Source organism: Diadema antillarum, unplaced genomic scaffold (assembly GCF_040938485.1).
Source record: "Diadema antillarum isolate AM-2024a unplaced genomic scaffold, OU_Dant_1.0 seq00000156_RagTag, whole genome shotgun sequence".
Taxonomy (NCBI): domain Eukaryota; kingdom Metazoa; phylum Echinodermata; class Echinoidea; order Diadematoida; family Diadematidae; genus Diadema; species Diadema antillarum.
In genome coordinates this window covers 39,554-61,155 of record NW_027271228.1, presented here as the reverse complement: position 1 = coordinate 61,155, position 21,602 = coordinate 39,554, and the positions used below count along the sequence as shown (strand labels likewise).

Sequence of the window (21,602 nt, the reverse complement as noted above, 5' to 3'; positions counted from 1 at the left end):
GATGGGAAATGAGGGATGGCAGGCTTGTGTCACACCGTTTTGATGATAAACGGGGGATGCATGAATCAGAAGTGGTTGTCAGGGTGGATCTTGTTTGGAGTGCTCTTACATCCTTTCTTCCCTTTCAGCTATGTTTGTTTCTCCTGCTCCCACTTATGTTCAACTTTCTGACCTTGCTCCTGTTACACAGATACAACATGACCAATCAGCCACACAAGATGCCACAGTGTCAAAAGTGTAGATAAAAGCCTGAATAGATCATTTTCCTCTGTCACTTATATGTGATAAGATACACACTCCTGCAATCATAAAAGGCACAAAGTTCTTACTGTTAGCAGTAACTACTTCAAGACTGGAGGAATCATATTTCAGCAACTGAGATGAGAAAGGGTATTAGCTCTTTAGACTGAATCGTATTCTTTGTATTCTTGACAGACAATTCTTAACCAAGTGACACTTTTTTGACAAAAGTTTTTTTTTTTTATCCCACCCCCTCAAAAAAAAAAGAAAGAAAAGAAAATAATGATAGAAGTAACATCTCTCTGAAAAAGAATACATGCTGCAGAAAATGATCTGGTCTTTTTCTGTCTTTTATCACTAAGCATGTAGTAGTTGTAGTTATTAAGTAATTCTCTTTTATACTTATGAACATGAAGTCTTTTGCATTCTGTCCTATTATTTTAGATATACTCATAAACTCACAACCTGGCATATACTGGCTGTAACTTGCCAGTTGTTTCCATGGTAACCATGACTAAATCACACTTTATGCCCTCAGTAAGAGCTGGATAGGTCCAGAATTGCCAGAGTCAAGTGTACGATAGTGATCCGTTACAACAGCCAGAACTACAAGTAACAATGAAATTTGGTATAGATGAGAATGTGTGACTCTCATTGAACAAGAGGGATGAGATCGAAAATGAACACATCTTGTGATCGGCTACTATCCGCAAGAAAGAAGTCTATCCCTAGTCTCTCATTGGCTGGCAGTGCATAACACATGTAAGTAATGGCCAATAGGGAACAGTGACTAAACTCATTAAAATGTTACTGTCATCCTGTTGCATATTTTGAAGGATGCAAGTTCTTCATCCTCAAAAGAGAGAGAGAGAGAGCAAAAGGTATGAAAATTGGGCCTTCCTCTGAGAGAAAATTCCCTTTGCCCCCAAGAAAGATGATGAATGAATTGTTGGTGTCAGCTTGATACTGCACTTGGTTACTTTCTTCATCAATATTTCTGCTGTTAGCATGACCTCAGAAATCATCAAATCTTATTTTTCATTTAAAGCATATAAGAAAGAAAGAAATATTTTTCATTTTATAGGATAGAAAGACAGGTAGATGTGTGCAGAAATAAGAATAAAGAACTCTTTTTTCTTCTCGTGGTTTGAATAAACCATACACTTATTACACATAAAACCAGAAGGAATCACTCAAAATGATGAATCAATGATCAAAGTTTATAAAATATATTTTGTTGAATCCTTTCTGATCTGTTTCAGTGCTTTACTTGTAATTTGCAAAGTGATAGACAGAGAGAAAAGAGATATGCAACAATAAGCCAAAACAGTGGTTTTTTTTCTCTTCCATTCATTTTGTTGTTGTTGTTCCATTGCATTTCAAATCATTTTATTGCATTATTTGCTCCTATAACTCATTTCATTTACTCACAATCTGGCAGGAAAAAAAAAATATCTAACATTTAACTATTGATATAGACGATAGTGATAAAAAAAGTGCATTGGTTGTTGTCATTGTATCCAGTGAAACTACAGTCAGACCTGCCTTACCAGTCTGTAGCGGCTACCTGCTGTATTATGACTACTAAAATGATTCCCCAGAAAGAAAAGCAATGTTTATGACCCTATCAATAGCAGCATCCTGTCTGCCATAGCCACTTTTTCCCATCTCCCTTTGGTGGGCCGCTATAGACAAGTTTGACTGGAGGCCTATTTGAATGCATGGGGGAAAGACTGACGCTGAATCAAAGTGCTGTTAGAGATTATTTGTACTGATGTTGCCAAACTTTTGATTTTTATATAATGACAAATGAGAGTCTGTTTTTGTTTGCCACATAACTTCTGATCATTCTGCAAGTTCCCATCCTGTAGATTTGCATGCAAAGCTTAGAAAGAACTAAAAAGTGCAGTTTACCTTTTTCTTGGGGCAGTAGTCTGATTTGCCAGACCTATTTCTTCTTTGTAACCTATTATCTTTCACTCTGTTTGGTGACCAGAATAGTATATCAATGTTTTAATTTCATTATTAGTGAATAGTCTGCTTGGTTTGTTTATACATTTGAAAGTATGAATCTAGATGCCCTGTGTACCTGTTCGATTTTTATTCATTCAGCTTCATTTTCTGTTATGGTGATATGAGATACTTATTTGCAGGGAAAGTCTGGTTAAATAGACCATTATTTATCAAGACAGCTACTCTATTCCCATGACAAATTGAGCAATTTGTGGAGGTACACTGACACCAAGTACATAGGGCAATCCCTGAAATTCCATGATGGAAGACTTCAGTGTTTGTTGCTTGACATGACACACCCCTGACTGCCCTTATGAAAGTCAGTTTATATTGACCAGACTTTAGTACGCTGTATAAGGATATCTGAATATACACAAAAGGCATTAATTTTTATTTAGAAGGAAAAGATATGGATAGTATGCAGTATTCCTAGGTGTTCTTTCTCTATTTTCTTTTGAACACCTCAAACTAATTCCATTTTCCTGAAGTTGAAAAGGTTCCTTGATCGCATTAATTTCAGAATGAATCCTTTATTGCATTTTACATAATTTGCAGATTACTTGTCATTTGAGACTTGAGTAAACCTGTATCCTCTAAAAATTTCCTCTCATGATTTCCAAATGAATTCTAGAATGCACTATGTTTGTGTATACTGTTTATCATCTCAGACAAATTCAGTATTAAATATCAACTATTGTTGTTAAATCCATTCATAAAGAAGCCTCACAGCACACTAATGAACTACTCAATACCTATGAGTCTATTTACCATTTATGATCTTCTAAATAAATTTCCCTAGTTATTCTGAAATCTTTAGTGGTCTCTTTGATATTGTACCTGCACCAGCATCTACAGTCTACTATGTAATTTGCTTCTCTGTCTCATGATGGAAAATGTTACTCTTTGATTTCTAATTTAAACTACTGTAAACGTGGAAATTTTCGCGGTACATTAATTTTCGCGGATTTCGCGCTACGCTCGGCTAGCGCGAATTAAAAAACGCGCGAATATATCTTCACAATTTTCTACGCACATTTTGAACGGGATGAATTGTGTGCGCTTCATCGATGATACTGCTACGTAGTACAATGTACAGGCATGTTTACGCTACTAGTATTGTGCGAAGAGACGATACCCTAGATTGCTGTGTACTGTAGCATGCATGTGTGCACCGCACGCATCGATGCTACAGTCCCCCGTGACTACGGTACTAGAGTCACAGCTGTACTACGTATTTGAGTGCTTGTACTCGCAGTCGAGCCGCTCGCTATGTCGCTTGTCGTATGCTGGCATAGCAAGCTATGTAGCAGAGGCTTTGGATGAAAGCAGTGAATGTGTACTACAGTAAAGTAACCTGCTGCGGAGCGCGAATTTAAGAACCCGCGAATACGTTTTCGAGCCGCTCAGCGCGAAAAATTAATCGCGCGAAAATATTGACGTTTACAGTATTTAAAGTCCTTTCATGTGTCTAGCCTTCCTATTGTAGAATATGACATATGTTTGGGGTGTTTTTTTGTGGGATTTTTTTGTATCTGAGTAAATCTGTGTTTTTTTCTGATGGATCAAGATTTGAGCTGCCCCTGCTGATGTGATCCTTTAATTACTTCTTTCAAGAAACGTTTGTCCATCATGAAATATTGACCACATGCTCTTTGACACAGTCTTTTCTTGGAAGTCTTGAATTTTTGTACTTTTCTCATTTTGATCCAGTTTCAAATGAAAAGGCACTCTATCAGACAAACAAATAGAGTTTTAGAGTAGAGCTAGAAATAGAGTCGAGTTTCATTTAAAAAAAACACGTATTTCAGTAAAGTACAACCCTCTTGTAAGAACATATAGACTGTAAAAGGTAATGTAGTAAGTGCCTTGTAGTAGTCACCAAAGCTGAGGCTCAACTCCAACCCCACTTCAAATGGCCTGTAAGTGTCATGTCAAGCCTCTCCTAAAGAGGAAGTGACTTACCCCTCTGGACTCCTTTAAGAGCCACCAGCATACTAAACCAGAAGGTCAAATCCCTTAAGTTCAGGCTCTTTGCAGGCAATGAACTTTTAAGATGACTGCATACAATTATCACATCCTCTGTTTCATGATATGTGACCCTGCACCTCAAAACAAACAAAAAGTCGCCAAACATGAATTTTCACTTAAGACCACATTCTGAAAGAGCAGACTTTAAGCTTTAAAATGATGTATAACTAAAATCAAATGGTCTCTCCTAACCTATCTAAATATTGGAAAGAAAGCACAAACTCAGGAAAAGTGTGAACTGAGAAAAGAGGCTCTGAAGTACAGTGTCTATTCAAGCGCTTAATCTTTACCAAACCGTGCTGGCTGCGCGATGAATGGACAAAAAACAGAAAGTAAACCACCAGAGTAACAACAATGAAGGGATTATCAGATTAAACTGAAATTAAGCATGCCTCATTCACACATTCTGTCCATAATTAGTGCCAACTTTCAAAGAAGTAGCACTATCCTTTTAAAAGTTATTAGAGTTGAAAGTGAAGAGTGTGGACAAGATTTTTCAAAAATGAAAAGGGGATTCTAAAGACACACCTAATCACACAATTCTACCAAAAATGTTTGAGATAAACTGCTAAAAAAACACACTTTCCTGCCCGTTTTATGATACCAAATTTTAGCGTAATGTAAAAAAAGACCCGCTCTTTCAGAAAATATGAAAAAGTCAAGTTCCGCTAGGTTGACCCATTTCACTTATTTTCAGTCCTCACGCAAAATCAGTGTGTGCGACTTTATGTTCGTTTTGAGGTGCACGGTCACATATGACCTTTGGTAGAAAACAAGATGGTGTGCTAGTGTTTAATAGTTCACCCTGTTTCCTGGTTTAATGTGTTTCTGTTTTACAAACCAATGTGTATCGTCCTCTTGGGCACCATCTACACAGTCACCTTAAGCAGTGCCCAACACTTGGGCCTCTTGGAGACTATATAGTACACTGATTTGTGATTTTCCTACATCAATATATTGGCCTCAAAGAAATTGTGTGTTTTCCTCTGGCTGTATACGGAAGCTGAGCAAGCTAGGCTGGGTATAGAAATATCTCAAGTGTTGCAGTTGATATGTGCTTCAGCAGAAAATCTGACCTGCACTAATTTGCCTTTAGTGTTGTTTGACTTCTTTGCTTCCCTATCATCTTTGTTGAGTGCATTTTCATTTTTGAGATAATCTTGCAAGCTGATATCTGTGCATACAAGTTTAGGACTTTCCCTGAAAGCTAATGGAATGTGCGCTTAGCACTAACATGGTTGTGCATGTGTTGGTGTATAACTTGTAAGCCTACTAGTGACAGATATCTCTTAAGAATGGTTTATGTTTATAAAGAGATCCTGAAAGTTAGCTTGGAGAATGAAATTACTGCACATGAATAAGGATATAAAACACATACATAAGATTATACAGTTTGGTTAATTGTGTTGTGTAGTTGTTTAAACATTTTTTTTTAATATTGAGTGGGTGATATTGCAAGGTTGTAAAGATACCACAGGTTAAGCGATTACCTGACATAATTGAAAAAAAAAATCAGATACAAGGGTTGACCTGTCAGAAAATGCCCATTTCCAGCACTCTGAACTCAACTTGTTTCTCAACTCACTAACTTTGGTACAAACTTGGACCTGTTGGCAATCTCTGTGGTTGTGATAAAATGGTATTAATTTCAACTTCACAGAACATTTACTCTTACTGCCATTGTTTTACCCAACAAAAGCAGGTTGTCACAATACCAACTTTGACGTTGCAACTGTTCAGAGAAATACACCATCCTACCACTGTGCCTCCAGCATCAACTCTCTTCTGTTTCCTACTATTTTGTTACAGTGCATTTTGTTGGAAGCTTTAAGATGGTTGACTTCTGATTGTGATACCACAAGTTTCCCTTGGAGTTGTAGACAGTAGAGAAGTTCTGGATAAGAAGAATTAATAGGTGGGATGATGCACATTTTCCTGTGGAAAGACTTGTAAACATACACAGATAAATGTATTAAAGGCACAATTTACTATAGGTTTTCCCATCCATTTTCGCACTTTTGTCATTCAATTTCAAAGATTTATTATTCACTTTTGTCCCGAGAAGCACGTGGAACGCAAATCCTAACTTCAATTTCGTCAATTGTTGTTGTAATTTGTTTTTCGTCAAACATTTTCGAACACATAGCATTCAGAATCGTCAATTGTCATTCAAATTCATCTCTCCCGCTGACGGATCGCAGAATGTGAAGATCAAATTCATTTTTGTTCACACAATTTCATGAATTTTTCATTCAAATTAGTCAGATGTTGTCGATTGTTTATTTTGATGGTGAACCAACTTTAAGCCGACATATTTTTACTTTCTCTCGTAAATTGTATCATTACACATTATTCCCTAACCATTTGCTTGAACAATACACACGAAAAACATGACTGCCAACCAAAATCGATTGAAGGATAAACGACAGTCAAAAGTCATAACCCAGGACAGTATGTCAATGTCATATTTTTAACTTTAACTCGTAAATTTCAGGTTTTCGCTTCATGATCCATGAAGCAAACTCTAAATTTTGTACCCTAGAAAGCAGCAAACATGATTATGTTATCCATTCTTTGACATTAAACAGGCTACAATTCTACACTTAAATTTTGTCTTTAATCATGTTTGCCTAGAAATCGTGTGTGTCTGTATGTGTGGTTCTGTGTGTGTGTAGGGGGGGGGGACACTTGTGTGTATGTTAACTCCTGAATATAAAATGTGAGCGGTTACAGAAAAAAATACATGAATGACTGGAAAATCACACCGGATAGAGATATGAGACGAATATGAATGAAAATTTAACGAAAATGATTGACAAAAGACGAAATCGATCCTGCTGTTTTGAGTGCTGCGAGTGAGACTGACGAATTTGAACTGTAAATGACGAAAATGTATGCCAAATGACTAAATTGAATGGACTTTATTTGAAAATGAACGACGAAAGACGAATTTGAAAGTAATATTGGCCTATTCCCGACATCCTGCAACGAAATTGAAGTAAAAATTTGTGAAATTGAATGAAAAAAGTTTGAAAATGAATGGGAAAACCTATATTTGCAGGTGAAACAAAAACCCAGCATTAGTGCTTTAAAATAGTTTTAAAATGTGAGTTAGGGATAGAAACAATCACTGTAGAAATTAGAATTAGTAAAATCGATGTTAAGTGTTGTTGAATATACAAAATGTGAATGATAGTTATGATAAAAATGTTTCCAGACTAAACCATCTACAGTTATGGTTTATTGAGAAAAATGCAGATATCTCCTTATATTTTAGGCTTCATTGCAATAATTTTATATGATAGGATGTTTTGTGGGACAACAGACCTACACATATACATTAAATGCCATATCTTGAAAATTTTTTGAATCACTGTTTCCAAAGGTAAACAGGGCCTTTTAACCAAAATGTAAGAAAACTGGAATTAAAGTTGACTAGAATACATTGAATCTACTTTACTGACAAACCAAGAAGCCATGTATTAATCAATCAATAAGGGTGCATTTTTTTCACTTTGAGAAACACAAATGTTTTTAATTTATCAATTTGTTGTAATGCCATTTGAAGACAATTTTCCATTTCTTTTCCCCTGGTATTTGTAAATTTCTACCACTTTGCATTCCTCAGTTTGATCCCCACCAACTGGTCCCTACTGTGACACAGAATATCCCACCCACCCCCAGAAAACCAAATCCTGTAAATAAGATAGAAAAACAACACCCATGAAGTTTGACTCCCTATGTAACTTATGGTGTTTTAAGTTATTTTAGATAATGTTACACTAGCAGTCTTTTCTGTCAGTGTAAGAAACAATGATAAATGTATAAGTTTATCCTCTGTGACAACTTTGCTCCTTTGTAGCCTTCTAATGAGCTTTTGCATGGCAAGCCAATTTATAGCCATGTAAACCATAATCTCTGTTCATACTACCACCAGACTTTCCATTGATAGCACTCACTGGCTCAATTTAAAAATGTCTAGATGAGGACTTTCTGGTCTGCAGGGATATTAGTCAATTTGAACTCAATAAGCAGGAAATGAAACAAAATGTGTAAATGAATCTGAGGTAATTCTTGCTAAAAAAAGAAAGAAAAAAAAAGGCATCCATTCAAAGGCAATGCTGTGTCATGTTTGAAGTTATCTTCTAGAAAATAGTACTAAACTTTAAATTTCATAAAAGAATCAAAGAATTGATAATTTTTAACACCAATGATTTGAATTGCACTATATGACACTCGGGATTCCTACAGCGAGAACAAAACTAAAATACATTGCACATGGTCTGCCTCATATAGAATGCCTTCCATGGTAGAATCCCTAAAGCATCACAGGGTAACAGTCTGGACAAGAAATAGGTTTGTTGCAGTTTTTTGTCACATCTTGTGTCAGTAATGAGTTCTAATATGTACCTTAGTAATAAAAAAAAAAATAGCATTTCCATTTGAGGGATTGACTAGATCACATAAATTTTGAAAACTGTGCCAACACACTTTTTATTTCATACAGTGTGCAAAAACAGTTTTGCATGTAATGTAATGTTGATTTAGAGTTGAGAGGTCTTGCTATTATATGTCATTTTGTGTGTGTATGCGTTTGTTGTCTTTCTTAAGACTGAAAATGAAAGGTTCTTGGCTTCTCAGATTACTTATTATGACTGATGAGTAGTCAGTTCAAACACTGTCAAAGAGTTTTGTTGACAAAAGTTATACCAAAGCATTACTGCTAAAAATACCCCAGACTTGTCGCCATGTTAATGCAATGAAACTCTGTATAAAAGTAATGAGGTGATATTTTCCCCATTCTTTCTCAATGACTGCACCTACAAATGTGCTCAATTCAATATTTCAGTGAAAGTAAATTGCAGCCAAAATATATGGTTTCCTCTAACTGCAATACCATTTATAGCTCCATGACATCAGATCAGTGAAAGCATCGGGAGTTTGCCTTTTTATTGTCTGCCATGTGATTTTTTTCTTAAATCATATGCAGTTAGATCAAATTACATCTAGCGCTCAACTCACTGATTCTACCAGAGCACATGGCGCTGTTGCCAATGGCAACAATCAACACATAATTGGAGGGAATCTGAGCTGTAAAGCGTGGCAAATCCTCCATGTTAAGGGAATGTTATTCATTCATTTACTTGTGTTTTGCCTGCACTACGTGATGTCGGGACACTTTCTTTGCTGTGCCATAAGTGGTAGTGGCTGGAGAAATGGCAGGAGAAAAATTCTGTGTTGTAACTTTGTTGTAGCACTAATAGAAAATGTTCTAAGTGCTTTCAACTGATATAGAAAACAGAAAATTATAAAGCATTTGTTGGATGACATCAGATAGACAAGAGATTCGGTAGTTTGAAGGGAAAATATATTACACCGAAAATACAAAGGGAAATTGATAAAATCTAACAGAAAATGAATATTTGTAATATCTGTTAGGGTTAGAAGACATGGAATAAGTCGGTCTGTTTGGCAGCAAGTTTCACAGGCAATAAAAGCTATAGCGAAATAAGCCTCTTCTGTAGAAGTTCTTAGAATAGATGGGAATGACAATGATTATACTTTGAAAGGGGGAGGGGAATGAATGAACATTGTGCCTTGATTTTCTTTGTATGCTGTTGGCCTCATAAAAAGCAATAATTTGCATATTCTGCACAGGATGAGTGATAATTTTTGATAGCATCAGCTCAATGATTATTACAGCATAAAATTGCTATTCATAAAATCCCCATACACAATGTACAAGAGCTACTCCAGTCATCCATTTAGAGCCGTAGTTACGTGCCACTTAGGAATAGGGTTGCAGTTCTGAAAACTCAGTATTAGTATTGAAGAATTACACAAGATAGCAATTGGTTTATTGTGCATCTAAATGAAGTAAGGTCTTTTAATGTATGTGTATATTATCACAGGTAGAGTCTGAGAGGTGCAAATACTGTATGAAAAGTATGCTTTAGCTTCCTATCTCACCAATGGCATCAGTTACATGTGGATAGTCAAAAGGTTTATTCTTTCATTTCCCATTTGCCCCACAGAACCCCAGCCTGGAACTATGGACCAAATGATGATAAGCACTGGATCATCCGCCGTGCTGAGCAGCTGACTGATGTTGAGAAAGATTTCACAGATGCCTTACAGAGGAAAAGGCTCATCACACTCTTGTCTGTCGATGATGCCATCGAGAAGGTGGGCTTCTCATTTTCCCTTAACCCTTTATACATCCAGCCAGTCAGCTTATCTTGCCCAGCTTTTTTGTAAGCACTCATTAATCCATCCAAATTTGACCTAGTGGTAGATCAGCAAACTAGCCCACTGGGATGAAGCTGTATGTGCCTCAGTCCAGCAGAAAGGCCATTGTGACACAGTAGAGATTAGATTAGATTAGATTAAATGATCTCTATTGACAATTAGTTTGTAGATAGCTGTACCAATTGGCAAAAGTACAGTAAGGGTTATTCACATGATTTGCATTTGCATCCATAAGCATATCAGTTTGGAATTGGTGGCTTTCCAACAGCTAAAGGAAATGGAAGTAGAATAGTAGGAGTGGTTGTAGTAGTAGTTGTAATAGTAGTAAAATAGTAGTAGTAGTAGTAGTAGTAGTAGTAGTAGTAATAGTAGTAGTAGTAGTAGTGGTAGTAGTAGTAGCTAGTAGTAGCTAGTAGTAGTAATAGTAGTAGTAGTAGTAGTAGTAGTAGTAGAATCAGTAGTAGTAGTATAGTAGAAGTGAAAGATATGATGATAATAAAGAAAAAGTTGATTGAAGTATGATAATAGCAACAGTACGAATAGAAGAAATAGAAGCAGAAGATAATACAATGCAGTAGTGGAAGTAGTGTAGTAGCAGAAATAGTAGAAGTAGCCCTAGTGCTGTCAAACTTTATTACATGTGACCTGTCTATATAGACGACTTGTCCAATAGAGGATTTTCATGCAAATAAAGCTACCGGTATATTCTTATGTCTGTAAAGACTGCTACTTATTCATGAAGACCATTTTTCGATGGACTGAAAATTATTTTTGAGAGTTGTCAAGTAGAAGAAAAAAAAAATGAAGATTTTCTTTTCTCCTCTAGTTTTGAATAACAGTTGCTTTAATCTAGTTAGTACTTTGATGCCTATACCTCTATCCACTTCAGCTTTAAGACTAAGAGGCCAGCCTTTATTTGCTAAGGCAGCCCAAACTGGAGATCTTCCCAATCGTCAAGACAGTCATTTCTACCAAGGAGATGATAATAGCAAAGGCTATTGTTGTCCTCACATGGCAAATGACCTGTACCACTGGGAAATTCAGGGTGGAAATTGAAAAGTGCACATTTTCATTTTCTCCCAAGGGATGGATTGTCTTCTGTGATTGTGCACAGCAAAAGAATGTGCCAAATATGAAGGTGTGACAACCAGCTCGTTTCCAGTAATTGCAGATTTCATTTTTTTTTTTGGGGGGGGGGGGGGAGGGGGGGGAGGGGAGGGGTGGTTGGAGAAGGGAATGGGATTGGGACCATCTAGCTATATTTACCTGTGTGTGAAGACTAGTGACCTTTGCGGCAAAACAAAAGAGATTTTTACAATGAATCTTAGTCATTATTCACTCATTATGACCTGAATGATATGTTGTCAATGGCATTATGGACGAAACTTGAGCTTGTGGAATTCCTGCGGATAGCCTTTCAGCAAGGAAAGGAGCTCATGAAAAGTTTTTTTTTATCGTGTGTATAGGGAAAAGGGTAATAGTTTGGACTATAGATTTACATACACGAAGCAGTAAGATATTTGCTACTCTGGCTAGTTACAAATCCCTTTTGAAATTGGCATCTCAGTATAATTTGGAACAGGTGCACTTCTTATTTTTTCCCTCTGGTTCAATAACCTACATTCAAGGCTTTAGGTCAGTTTTTCTAATTTGTTACATTAGCAGTTTGCATGAATATCTGGACATAGACTACTAAACAGCCCTAAAAGGATTTGTTTTCATACAAATGGGAAAATGTGCAAAGGAGTACAGGCATACTTCTATGAATTTTTGTTATTATCTCAAGACAGAGTGACATCATTCAATAAGAAAACTATTAAAGACAAGCAATGTACTAAAGACTTCAGTATCTGGCTGGTGTGGTGTGTTGTCCCAATTCTGAGATCATATTTCTGTCAGTGACAGTGATGGACATGGACAGCACTCTACCTTGATGTTAGTAGTGAGCCAGACTCAATGACCTCACAACTGACCTAAATGACAAGGACTCGCCAGAGATTTGACCTGCAACATCAGGGGGCTTTGACCCCACGGTGTCTGCTGCTGTTCTCTGGCTAACAGAAGCAAAGGACCAAAAAACAAAGAAAAAAATTCACTGAGTTAGAAGGGAATGGAGAACATGATTTCATAATGCTTATATTGTGAGAGAAAGGATGAAAAGTGTGATTGTAGCACAAATCTTTGAAGTGAAAGAAAGTTATCTACTTGTCAGTTGCTCCTTATCGTGATGATAGTTTGATGTATAGAAACCACTAATCTCTCTTGAGTTCAAGTCATTAAATATCACTCGTTTGCTTCAAGATCATGCACTGTGCACTGGTAAAAAAAAAAACTGACATCAGATACAAGAATGCATTTGCATCATGTTATTTTGCTGTAACTACCAAGAGGGAAATTCATTGCTGCAAGGATAGTATTTTCTCATGGCCAAGGTATGAATCAAGTTTAATCAAATTCAGCAGGCCCACATCTCAGGGGCATACTATCAAAGTAGAGAAACAAAGAATATGAGTAGTAAGTCACTGATAGTTATTCATCTTTTTCTCTCTTTTTTTTTTAACTTGATGGAAATTGGGGGCATATGAAAAATCTTCACATAAAAATATGTGGGATTTATAAACATGCTGTGATGTAAGCAAAACATAATATACGTGGAAGTAGGCTTACATATCAATAACTTGCAACAGAGGTTGGGTATCAAAACAGGTTAAATTATCAATAAAAGTAATTCATCTAATAAGACCATTTGGTGAGAGAAAATATGTTACTTGTGATCTGTAGCTAACATGTTACTGAACATTTATCAAAGTTCGCCAGTAGTAGCTGCTGTAATTTTTGGAAAGAGAAAAAATACTCCCTAACAACCTAACAAAATATGCATGTGGACACAGCATACAAAGTGGTTGAATAAACTCAGAGAAGGAATAATATGGAACCTTCAGCACTGTTAAATTGAACATATTGGAGAGAAAATCACACAAATTTGTTGAGTTGTTACCTTCACACAGGGTCATGCCTAGTACACTGGTATATACTAAAGCGTATATTTGTTGTTTTCTGTAGTATACAACCTCAAAACAAAACACTACTTTTAATGAAAATGCATCTCATCAAAATATACTTCACTCCACACATCCATGTGTAATATGCAATAACTGGCTATCAATGTGTTGTCTCTGTTTAACAGCTAATTACAAAACAGGGTGAACGTACACACCTTTCTCCTCATATAGACTATTCACTCTCATACAAATCTAACAGTGTCTGACTAGATTGCAGTTTGATATTAAAAATCAATTCAATCAGTTTGACCATGATTGGATCAGGAAATGCATTGTTGAAGGATGATGAGATACTGGGATTGAAGGCATATATCAACTTGATGGGAAAATATGCCTGAATCTCTCACACAGGATTCCAACAATTAACAGAGTGTCCAGAATGATCAGCCATCTCCCTCCCTCCCGCATTCATCAGCAAATTGTTGCGAATTTACAAGTGGTACAGTATCAGTGAAGGACTCTCTGTAATGAAAGTGTGGAAGTGATCAATGGTGGCAGTTGATTTCTTCCTAACTTTTCACCACTACAACCCTTCGAGGGGTTCATTCCCTGTCAACTGTCTAGTAAAGGAATTTGACAAATTTTTTCCATGAAGAGTTTTATGTAATTGTGATGACTGAGGAGCCTCATTACATATGAAAATGAATGACCAGTATTCAATACATTCTTCAATAATCTGTGAAATATATATATGATCAGTGATTCTGAAAAATTTGAAACATAAGAATAAGACAAAATGCACAAGTGGAGTCTGACATTGGCAACATAAAAGAGAATAGAAATCAAGTCATCCTGTCATACAGAGGGCAGTTTACTTTCTGTGATATGAAAGCTACAACAGTACAAACTGGTACCAGTATTTCAAACCTCAGGACCTGTATACATCCATTGCAATTCAGAAAGACATAAAAACAATCTTTCAAGGCACTGCAGGACTGTAGAATATGAAGTGATTCAATAGACAACAGACACGTTTGAGACAATTGTCATATACAGTGTAAATGCAAGTTAAGGATCATTCTAAATCATTTCTGCAGAGCAGGAAACTGAACATTATTTGTGGGGAAATACTGCCTTGCTTTGTTACTGTAGTCATTCACTGAAAAAAAAAAAATGTGTTATAGATTATTGTTATTTGAAATTAAGTCCCCAAGTTTTAGATGTTTGATGACATTATGTTATCATCATTAGTATAAGTGAGTCTGTTTGTTGGAGTGCCCCAAGTACACTTTCATTGTTAAGAAGTGCGGTTGTAGATCTAGGGTATACCCTAGATCTACAACCGCACTTCTCAACCAGTGGGCTGTGATGTCAGCCAAAAAACTAGATAAAAAGATTCATATCCAATATGACTGTGCCTTGAAAATAAATCATTGGAGCCAAAATGGGCTTCAGGTTGAAAAAATTTGAGAAGCATGGATCTGAAAGGTTTCAAAAGGCATGTTCTTCCAGAAAGTAGTATAATGGCAGAGAGTCAGAAAATATGTTATATAGATGATGAGTAAATTACATTTTTTGATTGCTTGAAATTTAGATTTTTTTTTTTTGGTTGCAGCAATTATATCTAACAAGATTCTATTATTCTACTCACCAATTTCTCATTTGCCACTGTTTTTCATGATTTCCACTTCTCTGTACTATTATAAAGTTTGTGGTATACAGGAGCAAGAATGAATGCAACCTGTGTGCACAAAGAAAAAGGCCTCAGTTGTTTTTTTCTTTTGCGGCTTTTTAGAGGAACTCAGTTAACTTGCAATTTTGTATTACAGAAAGGATTTAGGAGAATGGAGCACTTTGTATGACAATGGATTTGGCTGGTGTCTGGAAAGCAAGTTTGTTCCTTGCAAATACAGGAAATCCACTGAATAGATTTTAGATTCTTGAAACTTGAAACTAAGCCAGGGCTAGTATTTACGGGCGAGTTTGTACGTGGTAAATTTGTTATTTCATGTGTGTTGAGTCTCAGATACTAAGTGATTGGCACCTTTGCAAGTTTCACAAGCCGATGTGTGGTGGGAGAGAAGTATTCATTGGGGTATTGCAAGAGTATCATACTACCCATGCCAAGACTGTAGTAGTTCTGTACAAAATGGAGGGAATGGGTTAAGGAATAAAATTTCAGGATGATAAGCTGCTCTGCTGAAGTAACAAGTTTTGCTTGCTTCACCTGGGTACACCTGCAGAAATGCTATTGTAGGCTAAATATGCTTACAAAATGGGTGGCTACAACACAAAGGCCAAATGTTAGCAGAGGGGGTTTGAATTACATGCTAACAAGACTGCTTAGCATTGTAAACAAGGGTTTTACAATTATTAAAAAAAAATAGCATAAAAGCAAGCATACTACAGGCATGCCTGTGTGAAGGTCTTGTTACAGGCTAAAGTTGCCAACAAGGGACTGGTCATAAGCACATTATGAGATACAATTTCATATTTTTTCTTCTATAAATGAATGCACTGAAAATGCATTCTGAATAGAAGACCTTTTTTTCTCAGTGAATTCCTAAATTGTATATGAAGAATGGATTTCTCCTGACAACACTCTATAGCTAATTGCCGTGTTATACCAGCAAACAGCTGTGCTCTCAAAGGAATTTCGTAGTATGAGATATATTTTTTCCCACATGCGAATATGAACCACCTTTGGGCGTAAAATTTGTTGCCTCTTAAGACATTTCATGGTGAACAATGCAACACAGGCAAGATATCGGCCAGAATAGTATGCTAGATTATCATTTCTAATATCACTTCATCCTGTAGATTTTGAATGATGTGTGGTAGTCACATTAATAATTTTTTTTCTAAGTTGTATTTTAAAAGTTGTTCTGACAGTAAGGCAAAAGACTAAGTATTCATTTTATTCCACTGAGGTATATATTTCGTCAAGGTCTGATGCTGATTCCAACACAATGCAATTTATAGCATATTTTTGTGTCAGAAAGGTGCTATCTTTTTTTCTCCATCTAATGAAAGAGAAAAAGGAAAACTGCCTGTAATATAACAAGATAATATAAGTGTGTTCAATTTCCACTTTGATAGCATCTGACAGCTCAGGTCATAAGCATTTAAAGTGGTTTGTATTTCATCAACAACAACTCAGTATTTGAAGGGGAATATGAATGAGTTTACTTGAACTTTGTTAAATTGAAGTGTAAGGAAAATATGTTTGAAGTGATATATTATCATCTTAGCTTTGCAGAGAACTTGATTTACTTGGAGAGCTGGACAACACATACATTCTGATGACATCTGACCATGGCTACCACCTTGGACAGTTCAACATGGTCAAGGGAAAGTCCAATGCATATGACACAGACATCAGAGTTCCTTTCTACATCAGGGGGCCAGAAATACCAGAAGGAATCCAGTAAGATAAAGGATATTTTCTACTCTTTGATGTTATCCTAAAAGCAGATAAATTTGATTATGTAATCCATGTGCCTTCTAAATGTGTTTTTGCATCCTATGCACATGATTTTAAGGGCACAGTGATCTTGATGTTTCTTCTGAGTTTTCCTTGAGTTAATTGATTTCACATAAAGACAGGAAAAAACTCTTTCAGACATTTGAGTTGATATTCATTCATAAGCAGTACAAACACTAAATGATGTTTTCTTCCGTAATAACGCATCAAATCAGAACTTGTAATTGATGGTTGATATTCAAGTGGATAAATTGATGAGACAATTTGAATCATCTGACAATTTGCATATACTGACATACCTCACAGTGAAGTCTTCATTGTCTTGGGATGAAGGTACTTCTCAATTACTGAGTACAGTGCTCATATAGAATAGAAAATTGAGCTTCAAACAAGTTTGAAAGTGCAGATACAGGTTTGATAACTGCATTTTGTACTATTACTGGTAATAAAACTCTGTTTTGTAATTATCAGTACTAATGATTTGTCTTTAATTTTATATTTGACCAATCTAATGTTGACATATACGGAAGCTGCTCCTATCATTTCTTTTACTTATTCCAGGGTCCCAAACATTGTGCTAAATATAGACCTGGCTCCTACCATTCTGCACATGGCAGGGGTCAGCATCCCACCTCACATGGATGGAATGTCAATCATGAAATTATTCAAACCCGCTTCAAAGTAAGTTATAAATAAGGTCCTATTTTCAAGATGTCTGCAATCATTGTAAACTAAAATGATTGTATTTAAGTAATGACAATACCAGCAAATCAGTCATTAGCATTTAGATGCTGATACAGTAACAATAATTAATGCACATTATATTCTTTATGAAGTGGGCCTGTGATGTCAGAGGTACACACTTTTTGTTAGACTTAGTCTTGATCTGATTTTGTTGTATCACAAGACTGGAAAAAAAATTATTGCAGAGTATTCAAAGATATTTTAGAAGTATGTCATTTCATTAAGATATTTCTTCATAATCTGATTTCTTTGGCATTTTCACTTAGATTCAATTTTAATATGTGACCCGCTACAACAAAATGGTCCTAAAGTCGCGCACGGTCGAAACCGTGAAAATCGAGTTTGAAGTTAGAGCATCAGAATTGGTCAAAACTTACGATTTTCTGAATTTGACATATTATTAGAGTCTGACATGTCTTCTATCATCTGTCGAAATTTTGAAGCAAAATGATCAAAGGAAAGACCAAAAAATAGCGTTTTTCTGGGCGATGTTTTTTTGGCGTTTCAAGGAAGCAGAAACTGGCTCGAACATTTGGATTGAGCGCCACACATAGGCTCCGCCCCTAACAATGACCTAAATGATCTCATTGGTCAGTTTGCTACTTGCCGCTAACCGAAGCGTGAAGCTCGCACACTGCCCAGTCGACTGGTGCGTGCGGGCGGGTTGCGCTATGCCTAGCCGCTTCTCCTGACATCCTGGTCACTGATTGGTCGGTGAGGAGACCGCCGACGCTGTGCTTGAATAAGCATTTCGGGGGTTGCTAGGGCTTAACTTCTATTGTCCGGAGGTGAATACTGACTTGCGTGTCTCTGGATTGTGATTGCGTTGCAAGGAGAACTTTTAGGGCGCTTTTCTCGAAACAGTGATTTCCCAGACGTCTTGACATGCTCTCTTTTAAACATCGATATCTCCGCAGCCGATTATTTTTATAAGACGTGTTATATATCAATTTAAAGCAGAAAGATTAGGGAATTGTGTCATGCAATTTTCAAATAATCGACCTCGCCCAACTTTAGGATCATTTTGTTGTAGCGGGTCACATATATTGACCATCATATTCTATACTAGTAATATTTTTTTCTACATCCAAGCTGGATATCATATATCACTCTATTTCATTGTATTTGATGCATTTTGTCATTGAGAAGTATGAAAACAAAAATCATTGAATGAAAAATATCTCATAAATATATGAAAGTTTTGACAGTTGTGTTGATTGGAAAGTCACAATGTTTAGAAGAGTAACAATGTCATGACATTATTCTTTCAATGGAGGTTATTGTCAGACTGCACAGAGTCTACATTGGAAATTGAGAAAGAAAATGACTGGTGCCAAAAAAAATCAATAATAATTTTGGGGTTGTGTCCTGAAGATTTAAAGTTGAGTCAAGGTGTGTGTATTTATTCGCCATCTGTAGATCCAACATGATTCACTAAATTTTCGGGTCTTATTCGTCAGTGTAGTGTAGGCCCGAGGCGGGTTGAAAATTTTGTGAATAAAAACCTTCTTGTCAGATCCACAGATAGTGTATTTGAGACTCATTCTTCTTATGGGCAATTCCGCAGTTAGGTGGACATGACATGGATAAAAGAAATGTGCCTCTTTATCTTACTTTTTAATCTAGGTATCAACTAATGCCATGTATGTTCACCAATCATTAAGGTCTTTCAAATTCAGTAGATTTTATTTTTCGTATTTATTGATTTCGCGAGATCTAAAACCCTCATTTAAAATGTACATGTGGGACTGGGGACGCTGAAATTCACTTAAATGCAAATTACAGTGGGTTCCTTTGAAATTTTTTCCTCAAAGTTTTGCTAAAGGGTAAAAGATGAATACATTTAAATACCCCAGAAGTCTTGTGACATTTTGTCAATTATAAAAGGGTGAAATGATCGACCTGCGGAATTACTCCGGACAAATGTAACGTTACTAACCGTAACGTTACTAACCATGCTTTTGGGGGTCTAGCTAAGAAATCATTGGTCGAACTGCTAAAAAAATTTACATGAACATTCGTCATGATGCAATAACTGAAATTAATGCAACATTTTGTTTGAAGTAACTTTAATTTTTGCACACTTTTTGTTGCAAGACATTGATTTTTTTGTCATGTCCTTTTTTCGTAACGTTACTAACCAGCCCTTTAAGTTGCCATAGCAATTCTAATATTTCCTGGATTGTATTCATTCTTTTCTGTATCATAAACCTGGGAAGGACGAACATGTTTTTGACATAATTTTGACTTGAAATGAATAAATGGTAATTTAGTAGTAAAAACAAATTTCTAAATTTGTTCAAATGTAACGTTACTAACCGCGGAATTGCCCTTATAATAAATTATCATAACTTTCGAAGTCCAACACTTGGAAAATTCATATACATATAAACATTCCGGTCACATTTTTTTATGATATGGCTGTGCAACTCACTCCTGTATGTGGCAGAGGTGTTACAGTATTCTCAGAGCAGCATTTTTACATTATAAAGGCCAGAAACACTTGTGCTTTAATAATGTTCAAGGCAATACTTATCCGATTGTACATATCTGTGGATGAAATAATGTAACAAATTAATTTTCTCACAGCGTACATGGGCTGGAATATGTTTGATCTCTCAGCAACTGAAGCACACCTGAAATGACCGCCTTATTACATACCACAGTCAAGGGCAAACATCACACTGGAATGTGAAAAATGTTTCTTTGTTGGTTCCTGTCAAATTACCCTGGATTACTACAACTGTGTCACTGATACTGCATGTCCTTGTTTTTCTCTCTGCAAAGCTACAAGGTTGCAAGAAAGAGCAAAAAGTGGAAATATGTTGGCAAAGAGCCATGGAGGGAATCATTCCTGGTGGAAAAAACGTGAGTTGCTCTTGTGTGGCATAAAAGGCTTCTCTTTTATTAGAACAGCAAGGGATTGGAGTCTTAATACAGTAGGCCTCTGTTTTTTATTATATGCAAGGGCAAACAGGCATATTGAACAAGTCACAGTGATAGATAGCTTTACCTGATTATATTGGTTAGATGAAACTGCCCTTCATATTCACTTAGATTAGTTTAAGGTAATATTAATTGTGGAAATCAGTTGATTGTTGCTCAATAAAAATGTTTTACAGTCAAAGAGTACTAATTACCCTAGGTGTTATAACAATGGCAATACATTCTATAGATTGATGAGCTATCTTGTCTTACATAACCATATAGATGCGTATGATTAAATGTGACCACTTCTGTCAAAAATGAGAAAAATTTAAAAGTAAACAGCTTTGTACTGAAATGAAAGTATGATTTTTTACATTCAATATCACATACAGACTTATATTCATGATACCATGCAGGGTTAAAAAAAGGTAAATAAAATAAAACAAGAAAATGAAACATTTCTGTTCTTAGAACAGTGAGGTATCCTTATAATTCTGTATATATGTTGTATAGATGAATATTGCACTATATGACAAAAGCTTAAACTTTTTTAATGCAAAGATTCAGATAAATCCGCGTGGATTCTGCTGTTTTCTTTTATGTTCTACCTTGCATATAGGAATCAAGTTTCTAACTGAAAGAAAATAGCATTATCCACCAATACAGTCATGAATGCAATACAATGGACTCCTGTTATAATGAACACTGTTATAACGAAATTCTGGTTACAATGAAATGATAATTCAGGCCACGTCATCCTCTCTATGCTTTTGTTTTGTTTTTTATTGTTTATTTGTTCAGTTATAACAAAGTTGTGATACAATGAAATGAAACTGCCGGTCGCAAGGTCTTTGTTATAACAGGAGTCCACTGTACTCTTCTTACAGTTAACACTTTTTTGTTACAGGTTTGTT

General features: G+C 36.0%; 1 protein-coding gene across 2 annotated transcripts in view; it reads left to right on the top strand.

Moving 5' to 3' along the window:
* The window catches only part of LOC139727854 (extracellular sulfatase Sulf-1-like), a 98,875-nt gene that overhangs the window by 66,197 nt on the left and 11,076 nt on the right, over positions 1-21,602 (top strand). For both annotated transcript variants that reach the window (XR_011710771.1, XM_071638827.1), the window contains exons 6-9: positions 10,317-10,467; positions 16,784-16,959; positions 17,578-17,697; positions 20,548-20,628. Coding sequence is in view for 1 of the 2 variants with exons in the window: in XM_071638827.1 (XP_071494928.1) it covers positions 10,317-10,467; positions 16,784-16,959; positions 17,578-17,697; positions 20,548-20,628 (528 nt within the window). In the remaining variant the exon portion in view is untranslated. The remainder of the gene's footprint in view (positions 1-10,316; positions 10,468-16,783; positions 16,960-17,577; positions 17,698-20,547; positions 20,629-21,602) is intronic.